At 48.4% G+C, this 15,378-nt stretch overlaps 1 protein-coding gene across 2 annotated transcripts in view; it reads right to left on the reverse strand.

Annotated features, from left to right (window-relative positions):
- Window positions 1–15,378, reverse strand: part of LOC137335509 (deoxynucleotidyltransferase terminal-interacting protein 1) — a 40,038-nt gene that overhangs the window by 4,532 nt on the left and 20,128 nt on the right. Inside the window, exons 6-10 of one of the 2 annotated variants that reach the window (XM_068000847.1) lie at window positions 14,230–14,286; window positions 7,188–7,249; window positions 6,252–6,297; window positions 4,363–4,421; window positions 2,632–2,692 (exon numbers count right to left, since the gene is read on the reverse strand). In XM_068000847.1, the coding sequence (XP_067856948.1) occupies window positions 2,632–2,692; window positions 4,363–4,421; window positions 6,252–6,297; window positions 7,188–7,249; window positions 14,230–14,286 (285 nt within the window). The remainder of the gene's footprint in view (window positions 1–2,631; window positions 2,693–4,362; window positions 4,422–6,251; window positions 6,298–7,187; window positions 7,250–14,229; window positions 14,287–15,378) is intronic. The other variant, XM_068000848.1, reaches the window with a different exon arrangement.

Genomic DNA, 15,378 nt, shown 5'->3' on the forward strand with positions numbered 1-15,378 from the left:
AAAACACAGCACCGACACACACACGGGGTAAAACACAGCACCGACACACACACGGGGTAAAACACAGCACCGACACACACACGGGGTAAAACACAGCACCGACACACACACGGGGTAAAACACAGCACCGACACACACACGGGGTAAAACACAGCACCGACACACACACGGGGTAAAACACAGCACCGACACACACATGGGGTAAAATACAGCACCGACACACACACAGGGTAACACACAGCACCGACACACACACGGGGTAAAACACAGCACCGACACACAAACAGGGTAAAACACAGCACCGACACACACACAGGGTAAAACACAGCACCGACACACACACAGGGTAAAACACAGCACCGACACACACACAGGGTAAAACACAGCACCGACACACACACAGGGTAAAACACAGCACCGACACACACACAGGGTAAAACACAGCACCGACACACACACACAGGGTAAAACACAGCACCGACACACACCATCCCTATGCTCTCCTGGCCGGCCTCCCACCTTCCACCCTCCATAAACTTGAGCTCATCCAAAACTCTGCTGCCTGTATCCTAACTCACACCAAGTCCCATTTACCCATCGTCCCTGTGCTCGCTGACCTACATTGGCTCCTGGTCCGGGAACGCCTCGGTTTTAAAATTCTCATCCTCAATCCCTCCACGGCCTCGCCCCCTCCCTATCTCTGTAACCACCTCCAGCCCTACAACCCTCCGAGATCTCTGCGCTCCTCCAATTCTGCCCTCTTGAACATCCCCATTTTAATCACTCCACCATTGGCGGCCGTGCCTTCAGCTGCCTAGACACTGAGCTCTAGAATTCCCTCCCTAAACCTCTCCCCCTCTCTCTCCTCCTGTAAGAGGCTCCTTAAAACCTACCTCTTTGACCAAGCTTTCGGTCACCTGTCCTAATATCTCCATGTGGCTCAGTGTCAAATTTTGTTTGATAATTGCTCCTGTGAAACGCCTTGGGACATTTTACCACATTTTAAGATGCTAGATAAATGCCAGTTGTTGTTGTTGTTGAACACACAAACAAGCCTGACTTACAGCTACTCAGGATTTTAGCTGGGTTTATGTGGCAGTCACTCACTCACTGACTTCCACATGGTCGATCAGCTGGGATCTGATATCTGAATGGTGTCCTGGGCCAACACTCTTCCCTCAACCAACCAAATACAATAACTGGTCGTTCACCTCGCTGCTGATTGAGGGATATTGTTGTGCTGCATTTGCCTTTGATTCGTGCAATGTGAAGCGCGGTGGGACTTTTCTCAGTGACGTGATACGGCGCTATACAAGGCTTTCTTCTTTTCTCAGTGACGTGATACGGCGCTATACAAGGCTTTCTTCTTTACTGCACATTAGACAGGTCTGGGTCGGCATTTGTGTGCGTTTAGTGAAATACTTGAAGATTCTCCAAACTTCGGAGACAGGGGGCAGAGTGAGGAAGCATGAACAAGAGAAAGAAGTGTGTAATTGAGGAACACAGGTGAACATCAGCGCTAAAGACAAAGGAGGGTGGGGGCCGCGCTGAGAGCGGGCGGGGGCGTCCGCGGGCCGGGGGGGGGCGGTGGTGTCTGTGGGCAAGTGTTTGATGCAAAGGAGATAATGAATGAGAGATAGGGAGAGGAGAATGCACAAGATGGGGGGTGAGGGTGAAAGCTAAAGCTAGTGAGCACATTGAATCAGGTAGGAGATCTGTGGAGATATTGGTGTGGGGTTTAAAGAGGTGCCCAGTTCTGCAGAGCAACAGTTGGAACTGAACCAGCGTGAGAATAGGTGGGAAAACATCCTGTCTGCCGGACTGAATTTCTTCTGGCGCAATTGGCAGGAATGAGAGAGAGTGTGAGAAAGAAACACACAGAGAGAAGCAGCACATTAGAGGGACAAACTAACACAGACACACAAGGGGATGGGGATAAACAGCAGACTGAGAATAAGCTCCCTATGAAGAAAATAAGAGTTTTAGTGTGAGGCGTGTATATTTTGTATATGTATCATTTTAGAGTTGTGGAAATCTTTAAATGTAATCCCAGGGCCTCCTTTGCTACTCAGAGATTATTTGTCTCCTTCAGAACCCCCGATTAGCTTTATCTGGAATTCTAAATTCTGCGCTCTGTGAAGGAGAAAGGGAGAGGGCATTTCAAAGTCTCACCATCAGCCACAGCTGCTGTTAGTAACTGGGTATAACAAGGGGAGGTGTTCCAGTGTTTGTCAGTTCACTGCTGGACACAAGACCCCCTGGGCTGTGATCACTGAGCAAATGGAGACCCATTTGTTTAAAGCGGTCTAACACTGCGTTATCTTTACGATTTCCGAGGTGTTGGGAGAATTTGGTGGCCATCCCACATATTCTCCAGTGGACCATTTGCTGCGATTCAGGGTTAATCATTAAACCTGGGCTGTGCTAACCTTTACTCAGAGAATAAAGATACGGGTTTGGTCGTCTCCTTACAGAAGGGTTGAGAGAAAAGCCCGAACTGTAACGCTGGTCACCTGGACTCTGTCAGTGCTGGTGATAGGGAATGGGTGTGAATAGTTCAATACCTAGTGAGCCTGCTACCACAGAGGCCTTCAATGCAGGTGCTTAGGGTGATGGCCCACTTGCTCTCACCTTGAACAGTTCGGGATGCTTGATGTAGATTCTTCCACGTGTGCCACCCATTCCCAAGGCTCTGAAACAGCAGGAGTATAAAGAGATCACCCACAGAAACAAAACACTTCCTCAGCAGTTTAGATGCAGTCACGTCAATAACGCTACACTTGGGATCAGACAGCTTCCTCTTTATGGAGCTCTGGGAAGCACAGATACCAACGCAGAGAAGTTACAGAAACAACCCTTAATATTTCAGGCTCCGGCATTAACACGTCCGACCGGAGATGGGGTGGGAGTTTCTGTTGGGAACAGTGAGCAGTGGGCTTTGCTCCTGCTCCAGTTACCCACAGCTGTTCCTGCGCTAAGGTCCAGTTTAGGCATTCACAGGAACAATCCCAGTGTGAATCTACCAGTCACAGGGAGCTTGCCTGTGGGGGAATATTAGCTCCACACTCCTCTATTTAAAGGGCTACAGCAGCCATTTAAAGGGCGCCACCATTTTTCTTGCTCTCAAACAGTGTGGAGATGATAATTAGAATGGAGCAACATCCAATCAGAGCCCAACATACTAGGAGGTTGTTATAAGAAAGCTACTCCATGTACAAGAGAGCAAAAGGTACCCTGCAGTCAAAACTGGCTGTCTTTAAATCCTCCAGCACATCATTAATCATTCTCTCTTTTCAAAACTATAACACAGAAATCCTATACTACCATGTTTATTAATCACACAGTGTAACTCCTGGTCTTCTTACACTGGCATAAGATTAGTACATTGAGTACAAGGAGCTTTACTCTGTATCTAACCCATGTTGTTCCTGTCCTGGGAGTGTTTGATGGGACAGTATAGAGGGAGCTTTACTCTGTATCTAACCCGTGCTGTACCTGCCCTGGGAGTGTTTGGTGGGACAGTGTAGAGGGAGCTTTACTCTGTATCTAACCCGTGCTGTACCTGCCCTGGGAGTGTTTGGTGGGACAGTGTAGAGGGAGCTTTACTCTGTATCTAACCCGTGCTGTACCTGCCCTGGGAGTGTTTGGTGGGACAGTGTAGAGGGAGCTTTACCCAGTATCTAACCCGTGTTGTAACTGCCCTGGGAGTGTTTGGTGGGACAGTGTAGAGGGAGCTTTACTCTGTATCTAACCTGTGCTGTATCTGCCCTGGGAGTGTTTGATGGGACAGTGTAGAGGGAGCTTTACTCTGTATCTAACCCGTGCTGTACTTGCCCTGGGAGTGTTTGATGGGACAGTGTAGAGGGAGCTTTATCTAACCTGTGCTGTACCTGCCCTGGGTGTGTGTGATGCTAACACAGGGTGCAAATAATTGAAGATATTCTACTCCCCAACAATGAAATCCTCACTTTGTGAGAGTGCAAGATATCGCAGGTCAAATACTTGTACATTCAGCAATGCACATTTTTGCACCAAGAAAACAAGGTGAGGGCCTCAGTGCAGGACATCACTACAGTGGGAAGCAGTGGGCCGGGACTCACAGCTCAGGTGAGGGCCTCAGTGCAGGACATCACTACAGTGGGAAGCAGTGGGCCGGGACTCACAGCTCAGGTGAGGGCCTCAGTGCAGGACATCACTACAGTGGGAAGCAGTGGGCCGGGACTCACAGCTCAGGTGTTAGAAGCCAGACGATGAAGAGCGAAGAAATTCCAAAGCTCTTCTCTTCAATTCAGGTCTTATTGATGAGAGAAAGTCAGCATTCCCTGACTGAGGATATACAAAACATGCAAACCGACTGCTTACTTGTTAGCACGTGATCCAAGCACAAATGTGGTTGATGTATTCAGCCTGGCTGGGTCCCACTGTGAAGATGTAGAATGCAAAACTATTAATATTGTGTATTGTCTGCTGCTCTCTTCAGTCTCCCACCACGGCCCATTCATTGCCGTCTTTTACTTTCAGCAAATAGCTTCCGCTCAACGCACACAGTTGGGCTGCAGACACGTGAGCAAGTCCTGTGGCGCTGCCTCTCCGCCAGTCTGCACGCTGCCCACAGGGTGACCTGTCAGTGCCAGCTTCCCCGACAGGGGAATGGTGAACCCAGGCAGAGCAGCAGTTGGGATGTTTAAACAGGCCTCCAACACTGGCTAGGAAGGGGAAATCAGCCAGGGCTTCCGCTCTAGATCAGAACATAAGAACATAAGGAATAGGAGCAGGAGTAGGCCATACGGCCCCTCGAGCCTGGTCCACCATTCAATCAGATCATGGCTGATCTTCAACCTCAACTCCACTTTCCCGCCCAATCCCCATATCCCTTGATTCCCCTAGAGACCAAAAATCAATCCATCTCAGTCTGGAATATATTCAACTACTGAGCATCCACAACCCTCTGGGGTAGAGAATTCCAAAAATTCACAAACCTCTGAGTGAAGAAATTTCTCCTCATCTCAGTCTTGAATGGCCGACCCTTTATCCTGAGACTATGCCCCCTAGTTCTAGACTCTCCAGCCAGGGGAAACAACCTCTCAGTATCTACCCTGTCAAGCCCTCTCAGAATCTTATATGTTTCTATGAGATCACCTCTCATTCTTCTGAACTCCAGAGAGTATAGGCCCATTCTACTCAACCTTACCTCATAGGACAACCCTCTCATCCCAGCAATTAATCGAGTGAACCTTCATTGCACCGTCTCTAAGGGAAGGATATCCTTCCTTAGATAAAGAGACCAAAACTGTACGCAGTACTCCAGGTGAGGTCTCACCAAAGCCCTGTACAACTGTAGCAAGACTTCCTTACTCTTGTACTCCAACACCCTTGCAATAAAGCCCAACATGTCATTTGCCTTCCTAATTGCTTGCTGTACCTGCATGTTAACTTCGTGTGTTTCTTGTATGAGGGCACCCAAATCTCTCTGAACACCAACATTTAATAGTTTCTCACCATTTAAAGAATATTCTGTTTTTCTATTCTTCCTACCAAAGTGAATAACCTCACATTTCCCCACATTATACTCCATCTGCCACCTTCTTGCCCACTCACTTAACCTGTCTCTATCCCTTTGCAGACTCTGTGTCCTCCTCACAGCTTACTTTCCCACCTAGCTTTGTATCGTCAGCAAACTTGGATACATTACACTCGGTCCCTTCATCTAAGTCATTAATACAGATTGGAAATAGCTGAGGCCCAAGCACTGATCCTTGCAGCACCCCACTAGTTACAGCCTGCCAACCTGAAAATGACCCTACTCTCCGTTTTCTGTCCATTAACCAATCCTCTATCCATGCTAATATATTACCCCCAACCCCATGAGCCCTTATCTTGTGTAACAACTGTTCATGAGGCACCTTATCGAATGTCTTTTGAAAATCCAAATATATGATATCCACTGGCTCCCCTTTATCTACCCTGCTAGTTACATCCTCAAAAAACTCTAATAGATTTCCCTTTCAAACACAATAATCAGGTTCCATTAACCCCTGGGAAACAAGCCGAGGACAATATTGGGAACTGCTGTGATGCCCTCCACAGTCAATTAGCCCACTGACACCCACTATCTAGGCTCACAAGAGGGTGGTGTGGAATGGGTCAGTGCCTTCAATTGGGGGAGGAGGAACTGGAGACATTTATTTGCAAAAAAATAAATAACATTTCAAATTCCAGTTAGAGAGGCTGGCACAAGCTGAAAGCATTACCTTAGGTCCTTCCCGTTTGATTGGCTCAGTGTACTTCACCTTTGAGCTGAGAGAGAGAGAGAGAGAGAGAGAGAGAGAGAGAGAGATGTTAGAGCCTTTCTGATAACAGCACTGTGGGGTTTTGAAAACTTTCTTACCTTTACACAACCCTGTTCTTGACTCACACCAAACTCCACCCAGGCACAGCCCTAGAAAGGACGCTGCTGTGATGCCCTCCAAAGTCAAACAGCCAGTTAACACCGGCAGATTTTTCTCAGCATTGGAAATATCCCTCGAGCAGTTGGCAGTAGAAGGCTGCTCCAGGCACCCCCTAGTTCGAAACACAAGCTCTGAGCGTGGCTGCCGGAGAAAGGCTAGCTCCATCCTCGCCACTGTATTCTTTTAATTCAACACAATGTCTTTGGGGTAGGGTCACAATACTTGATCCATTAAACACACAAAACATTTTTTGGTCCTGAATGTACGGCAACCTGAGCCCCCCAAGCACAGGATACTGTAACCTGGAGTGAGAAACAGCCCACCCCCCTGCCCTGAACACGGGATACTGTAACTTGGAGTGAGAAACAGACCCCTGAACACGGGATACTGTAACCTGGAGTGAGAAACAGACCCCTGAACACGGGATACTGTAACCTGGAGTGAGAAACAGACCCCCGAACACGGGATACTGTAACCTGGAGTAAGAAACAGCCCTCCCCCTGAACACACCCGTCAACTGTCACAGTTGTGCTCTTGTGGGGACCACTAACTGTTACCGAGCCAGTGAAACTGAGGGAAAAAGGTTTATCATCATTACTTTAGGTTTACAATCATTCCCAAAAGTAATCTGCAGGAAAACTAGTGGAAAAGCAGTCAGTTGTAGGTGGGAGTTGAACCAATTCCCTTCCACCCTAACCATGAGAGAGGACAGCCGTGCTCTAGCGGAACTGTACTCACACAGCGGCACTTGGGGTGGTCCGGTCAAATGAGATCAGGTGTCCAGGTGGTCGTCCTTTCCTCTGTAAAAGAACAAGTCCAATTTGTTTAAACCTTTACACATCTCAGTGTTTCCAGCTTCTACCACGGGATCGAGTTGGGTGTAGAGGTGTATCATGACCCTGCTCACCGTCTGCTGCGTCATCGTCTGCTGCTTGCCCGACATTGTACGGTCCACACTGGACTTGCCACCGTCGGTGACCTCCAGTGGGCACGGATGCCCGGGGCAGCTGAACTGTGGGTTAGCCTGGTTTCTGAGGAGACCAAAAATGGTGTAGACCCAGTGACTGGGATTGTCTCCACAGACTAGCCAATCACTGAGGTAGTGACGCAGGTGTAACCTCTCGAAACCGAGGTCAGTTCGGGACGTCTGTACAGAAGGGAGGTGAAAGGGCAATACCTCATCCTTGGGATGTGGGTGACACTGGTCAGGCAGCATTATTGTCTGAGGGCATAGAGTCAACCACATGATATGGGTCACATGTAGGCCCAGACCGGCTAAGGACAGCAGGTTCCCTCCCTGAAGGACATTAGTGAAACAGTTGGGTTATAGAATGATAAAAAGGTTACAGCACAGAAGGAGACCAGTCGGCTCTCTGCAAGAACAATCCAGCTAGTCCCACTCCCTCGCCCAATCCCCATAGCCCTGCAAATTTATTCCTTTCAAGTACTGAAGCGTTTGCAACCATCTTCAGCCAGAAGTGCCGAGTGGATGATCCATCTCAGCCTCCTCCCGTTATCCCCACCATCACGGAAGCCAGTCTTCGGCCAATTCGATTCACTCCACGTGATATCAAGAAACGGCTGAGTGCACTGGATACAGCAAAGGCTAGGGGCCCCGACAACATCCCGGCTGTAGTGCTGAAGACTTGTGCTCCAGAACTAGCTGTGCCACTAGCCAAGCTGTTCCAGTACAGCTACAACACTGGCATCTACCCGACAATGTGGAAAATTGCCCAGGTATGTCCTGTCCACAAAAAGCAGGACAAATCCAATCCAGCCAATTACCGCCCCATCAGTCTACTCTCAATCATCAGCAAAGTGATGGAAGGTGTCGTCAACAGTGCTATCAAGCGGCACTTACTCACCAATAACCTGCTCACCGATGCTCAGTTTGGGTTCCGCCAGGACCACTCGGCTCCAGACCTCATTACAGCCTTGGTCCAAACATGGACAAAAGAGCTGAATTCCAGAGGTGAGGTGAGAGTGACTGCCCTTGACATCAAGGCAGCATTTGACCGAGTGTGGCACCAAGGAGCCCTAGTAAAATTGACGTCAATGGGAATCAGGGGGAAAACTCTCCAGTGGCTGGAGTCATACCTAGCACAAAGGAAGATGGTAGTGGTTGTTGGAGGCCAATCATCTCAGCCCCAGGGCATTGCTGCAGGAGTTCCTCAGGGCAGTGTCCTAGGCCCAACCATCTTCAGCTGCTTCATCAGTGACCTTCCCTCCATCATAAGGTCAGAAATGGGGATGTTCGCTGATGACTGCACAGTGTTCAGTTCCATTCGCAACCCCTCAGATAATGAAGCAGTCCGAGCCTACATGCAGCAAGACCTGGACAACATCCAGGCTTGGGCTCATAAGTGGCAAGTAACATTTGCGCCAGATAAGTGCCAGGCAATGACCATCTCCAACAAGAGAGAGTCTAACCACCTCCCCTTGACATTCAACGGCATTACCATCGCCGAATCCCCCACCATCAACATCCTGGGGGTCACCATTGACCAGAAACTTAACTGGACCAGCCATATAAATACTGTGGCGACGAGAGCAGGTCAGAGGCTGGGTATTCTGCGGCGAGTGACTCACCTCCTGACTCCCCAAAGCCTTTCCACCATCTACAAAGCACAAGTCAGGAGTGTGATGGAATACTCTCCACTTGCCTGGATGAGTGCAGCTCCAACAACACTCAAGAAGCTCGACACCATCCAAGATAAAGCAGCCCGCTTGATTGGCACCCCATCCACCACCCTAAACATTCACTCCCTTCACCACCGGCGCACTGTGGCTGCAGTGTGCACCATCCACAGGATGCACTGCAGCAACTCGCCAAGGCTTCTTCGACAGCACCTCCCAAACCCGCGACCTCTACCACCTAGAAGGACAAGAGCAGCAGGCGCATGGGAACAACACCACCTGCACGTTCCCCTCCAAGTCACACACCATCCCGACTTGGAAATATATCGCCGTTCCTTCATCGTCGCTGGGTCAAAATCCTGGAACTCCCTTCCGAACAGCACTGTGGGAGAACCGTCACCACACGGACTGCAGCGGTTCAAGAAGGCGGCTCACCACCACCTTCTCGAGGGCAATTAGGGATGGGCAATAAATGCTGGCCTCGCCAGCGACGCCCACATCCCGTGAACGAATAAAAAAAAAACTTATCCAGTTCCCTTTTGAAGGCCATGATTGAATCTGCCTCCACCACCCCCTCGGGCAGTGCATTCCAGATCCGAACCACTCGCTGCGTGAAAAAGTTTTTCCTCATGTCACCTTTGGTTCTTTTGCCAATCACCTTAAATCTATGTCCTCTGGTTCTTGACCCTTCCACCAATGGGAACAGTTTCTCTCTACCTACTCTGTCTGGACCCTTCATGATTTTGAACACCTCTATCAAATCTCCTCTCAACCGTCTCTGTTCCAAGGAGAACAACCCCAGCTTCTCCAGTCTATCCACGTAACTAAAGTCCCTCATTCCTAGAATCATTCTAGTAAATCTCTTCTGCACCCTTTCTAAGGCCTTCACATCTTTCCTAAAGTGCGGTGTCCAGAACTGGACACAATACTCCAGTTGATGTCGAACCAGTGTTTCACAAAGGTTCATCATGACTTCCTTTTACAACAAAATGGCAAAATAACCAGAACCATTGAATTCAATTTCACAATTTGCTGTTGGATTTGAACTCCCGACTTCTGTGCCATTAATCCTGTGCCACAATCACTCGGCAACTGTAGCCAAAACCGTACAATGTACTGGTATTACACCAATATATTAAAACTGCCTGTCCATTCAGTTATGTGGAGAGACTGGAGAAGCTGGGATTATTCTTAGAGCAGAGAAGGTTAAGGGGAGACCCAATAGAGGTATTCAAAATTATGAAGGGTTTTGATAGAGCAAATAGGGAGAAACTGTTTCCTCTGGCAAGTGGGTCGGTAACCAGAGGACAAATTTAAAATAATTGGCAAAAGAACTAGCACTGTTGGGGGGGGTTTAAACTAACTTGGCAGGGGGATGGGATACAGAGTGGAGCTACAATAGGGGGTGATGTGCAGTCAAATATAGAGAAAAAAACAAGTCAGCTTGGAAGACAGGGCAAATATGTGAGGGCAAGGCTGGATGGCATCTATTTTAATGCAAGGAGTCTTGCGAATAAGGTGGATGAACTGAAGGTGTTGATAAACACATGGGAGTATGATATTGTTGCTGTCACAGAGACATGGTTGAGGGAGGGGCAAGACTGGCAGCTCAATATTCCGGGGTACAGAATCTTCAGGCGAGACAGAGGGGGAGGTATAAGAGGAGGGGGGGGTCGCAATATTAATTAAAGAATCAATTACTGCCATAAGGAGGGATGATATATTAGCAGGTTCCTCTAATGAGGCCATATGGGTGGAGCTTAAAAACAAAAAGGGGGCAAGCACTTTGATGGGAGTGTACGATAGACCCCCAAACAGTCAGGGGGAGATAGAGGAACAGATATGTAGGCAAATCTCAGAAAATTGTGCAAATAATAGGGTAATAATAGTGGGGGACTTCAACTTCCCCAATATTAACTGGGATACTCAGAGTGTAAAAGGCTTAGAGGGTACAAAATTCTTAACGTGCATCCAGGAGAGCTTTTTGAGCCAGCATGTAGAAAGTCCTACAAGAGAGGGGGCGGTACTGGACCTAATTCTAGGGAATGTGGCCGGCCAAGTGGAAGAAGTGCTAGTAGGTGAGCACTTTGGTGACAGTGACCATAATTCGGTGAGATTTAAGGTGGTCATGGAAAAGGACAGGGAGGAGCCGGAAATAAAGGTTCTAAATTGGGGGAAGGCCGATTTTAATAGGATAAGGCAGGATCTGGCCAAAATGGACTGGGTTCAGCAGCTTGTAGGAAAATCCGCATCGGAGCAATGGGAGTCTTTCAGCAGGGAGATTGAGACCATACAATGGCAACATGTTCCCGTAAAGGTCAAGGGTGGTTCCAAGAACTCCAGGGAACCTTGGATGTCAGGGGATATACGAGAATGGATTAGGAAAAATAGGAGGGCTTTTGGCAGATACAAAAGGCTAAAGACGGAGGAAGCCCTAGAGGAGTACAAAAAGTGCAGGGGGATACTTAAAAAAGAAATTAGGAGATCAAGGAGGGGCCATGAAATAACACTGGCGAGCAAAATAAAGGAAAATCCTAAGATGTTTTATAAGTATATAAAGGGTAAGAGGATGACTAGGGAAAAAATAGGGCCCATTAGGGACAAAAATGGCAATCTGTGTGTGGAGCCGGCAGATGTAGGAGGGGTTCTAAATGAATTTTTTGCATCTGTTTTCACTATGGAGAAGGACGATGTAGACATAGAAATACGGCAGGGGGACTGTGATATACTCGAACATATTAACATCGAGCGGGAGGAGGTATTGGCGGTTTTAGCAGGCCTAAAAATGGATAAATCCCCAGGCCCGGACGAAATGTATCCCAGGCTACTGTGTGAGGCAAAGGAGGAGATTGCGGGGTCTCTGACACATATATTCAGAACCTCTCTGGCCACAGGGGATGTGCCAGAGGACTGGAGAACCGCTAATGTAGTACCATTATTCAAGAAGGGGAGTAGGGAAAAACCAGGGAACTACAGGCCAGTGAGCCTAACATCAGTGGTAGGAAAATTATTGGAAAAAATTCTGAAGGACAAAATTAGTCTCCACTTGGAGAAGCAAGGATTAATCAGGGATAGTCAACATGGCTTTGTCAAGGGAAGATCATGTCTGACTAATTTGATTGAATTTTTTGAGGGGGTGACTAGGCGTGTGGATGAGGGTAACGCAGTGGATGTGGTATACATGGATTTCAGTAAGGCCTTCGATAAAGTCCCCCACAGGAGACTGGTCAAGAAGGTACGAGCCCATGGAATCCAGGGTGCCTTGGCACTTTGGATACAAAACTGGCTTAGTGGCAGAAGGCAGAGGGTGATGGTCGAAGGTTGTTTTTGTGACTGGAAGCCTGTGGCCAGTGGGGTACCACAGGGATCGGTGCTGGGTCCCTTGCTGTTTGTGGTCTACATTAATGACTTGGATATGAATGTAAAAGGTATGATCAGTAAGTTCGCTGATGATACAAAAATTGGTAGGGTGGTAAATAGCGAGGAGGATAGCCTCAGTCTGCAGGACGATATAGATGGGTTGGTCAGATGGGCGGAACAGTGGCAAATGGAATTTAACCCGGAAAAGTGCGAGGTGATGCACTTTGGAGGGACTAACAAGGCAAGGGAATACACAATGAATGGGAGGACCCTAGGCAAGACAGAGGGTCAGAGGGATCTTGGTGTGCAAGTTCACAGATCCCTGAAGGCGGCGGAACAGGTAGATAAGGTGGTAAAGAAGGCATATGGGATACTTGCCTTTATTAGCCGAGGCATAGAATATAAGAGCAAGGAGGTTATGATGGAGCTGTATAAAACACTGGTTAGGCCACAGCTGGAGTACTGTGTGCAGTTCTGGTCGCCACACTACAGGAAGGATGTGATCGCTTTGGAGAGGGTGCAGAGGAGATTCACCAGGATGTTACCAGGGCTGGAGCGCTTCAGCTATGAAGAGAGACTGGGAAGATTGGGTTTGTTTTCCTTGGAGCAGAGGAGGCTGAGGGGGGACATGATTGAGGTGTACAAAATTATGAGGGGCACAGATAGGATGGATACTAAGGAGCTTTTTCCCTTCGTTGAGGGTTCTATAACAAGGGGATATAGATTCAAGGTAAAAGGCGGGAGGTTTAGAGGGGATTTGAGAAAGAACTTTTTCACCCAGAGGGTGGTTGGAGTCTGGAACTCACTGCCTGAAAGGGTTGTGGAGGCAGGAACCCTCACAACATTCAAGAAGCATTTGGATGAGCACTTGAAATGCCATAGCATACAAGGCTACGGACCAAATGCTGGAATATGGGATTAGAGTAGACAGGGCTTGATGGCCGGCGCGGACACGATGGGCCGAAGGGCCTCTATCCGTGCTGTATAACTCTATGACTCTATAACTCGAGGAGAAATGAGGAGATTTTTTTCACACAGAGGGTTGTTACGATCTGGAACACACTTCCTGAAAGGGCGGTGGAATCAGATTCCACAGGAACTTTCAAAAGGCAATTGGACATGTACTTGAAGAGGGCTAATTTGCAGGGTTATGGGGAAAAGCTGGGGTGTGGGACTAAATTGGACAGCTCTTTCAAAGAGACGGCACAGGCCGAATGGCCTTCTTCTGTGCTGTAAGATTCTCTGAGATCAATGACTGCTGGCAAAAGATGATCAGGTTTTCTGATGTGCACGATACTGAATGCCTTGTATTGGGTGTGTGGTACCTTTCCATCCCTCACAGAGCTACATCAACTTGTCACCTTGCCCTGTTGTTGCACTAATCTGTACAGGGCAGAATGTCCCGAGTTCAGTTCCTGGGCTGGAATTGAGTTACATGGTCTAAACTGGTGGCCACTATCCAGACAACTCCGCTAGAAATTGTGGGCATCAGCTGAGAACAAGATGAGGCCCGACTGGGATGCTTCCCTTGGTCAGAAAGCCTGCCAGCACTCACTCTTTGGGCTTACACCTGAAGAGCAGCCGTTCAGGTAAGGTGCAGTCAGTGCCCACAAACTCCATCCAAGCAGGGGTCAGGGGCTCCAGAAGAGGAGGGGAGAAACCTGGAAAAGCAAGCTTGCCACCTTGCTTAGCAGATGCTGTCTGCTATCCCATTCCCAAACTCCCACAAACCTCAACCCTTGTTTCTGACCTTCTCATTCCCAATAACATCACTCACGCTGACCTTCTTTGGGATTGGACTCCCTCTCTGGCTCAGATCGTCCTCCATTTGCCGTGCACGCTGCAATAAGACACATTTTACATTATAATACCACACTTCTAAGCTCGAAGATACATATAAAGAAAGAAAAACTTTCATTTATATAGTGCCTTCCACCATCTCACAGCATCCTAAAGCGTTTTACACCTTTTGAAGTGTAGTCATTGTTGTAATGTAGGAAACGTGACAGCCAATTTGCGCACAGCAAGATCCCACAAACAGCAATGAGATAATGACCAGATAATCTGTTTTAGTCATGTTGGTTGAGGCATACACATTGGCCAGGGCACTGGGGTGAACTCCCCTGCTCTTCTTCGAATAGTGCAATGGGATCTTTCACATCTGCCTGAGGGGGCAGATTCTGTTTAACATCTCATCCAAAAAACAGCCTCTCTGGAGTGGGACTTGAACCCACGACCTTCTGAATCACTGGCGAGAGTGCTACCACTGAGCCATGGCTGATCTGAGTGGATGATCCATCTCGACTGTCTCCCGATATCCCCACCATCACAGAAGCCAGTCTTCAGCCAATTCGATTCACTCCACGTGATATCAAGAAACAGCTGAGTGCAATGGATACAGCAAAGGCTATGGGCCCCGACAACATCCCGGCTGTAGTGCTGAAGACTTGTGCTCCAGAACTAGCCGTACCTTGAGCCAAGCTGTTCCAGTACAGCTACAACACTGGCATCGACCCGACAATGTGGAAAATTGCCCAGGTATGTCCTGTCCACAAAAAGCAGGACAAATCCAATCCGGCCAATTACCACCCCATCAGTCTACTCTAAAAGTGATGGAAGGTGTCGTCGACAGTGCTATCAAGCAGCACTTACTCACCAATAACCTGCTCACCGATGCTCAGTTTGGGTTCCGCCAGGACCACTTGGCTCCAGACCTCATTACAGCCTTGGTCCAAACATGGACAAAAGAGCTGAATTCCAGAGGTGAGGTGAGAGTGACTGCCCTTGACCTCAAGGCAGCATTTGACCGAGTGTGGCACCAAGGAGCCCTAGTAAAATTGAAGTCAATGGGAATCGGGGAAAACTCTCCAGTGGCTGGAGTCATACCTAGCACAAAGGAACATGGTAGTGGTTGTTGGAGGCCAATCATCTC

The sequence above is a fragment of the Heptranchias perlo genome, chromosome 19 (genome assembly GCF_035084215.1).
Source record: "Heptranchias perlo isolate sHepPer1 chromosome 19, sHepPer1.hap1, whole genome shotgun sequence".
NCBI classification, from domain to species: domain Eukaryota; kingdom Metazoa; phylum Chordata; class Chondrichthyes; order Hexanchiformes; family Hexanchidae; genus Heptranchias; species Heptranchias perlo.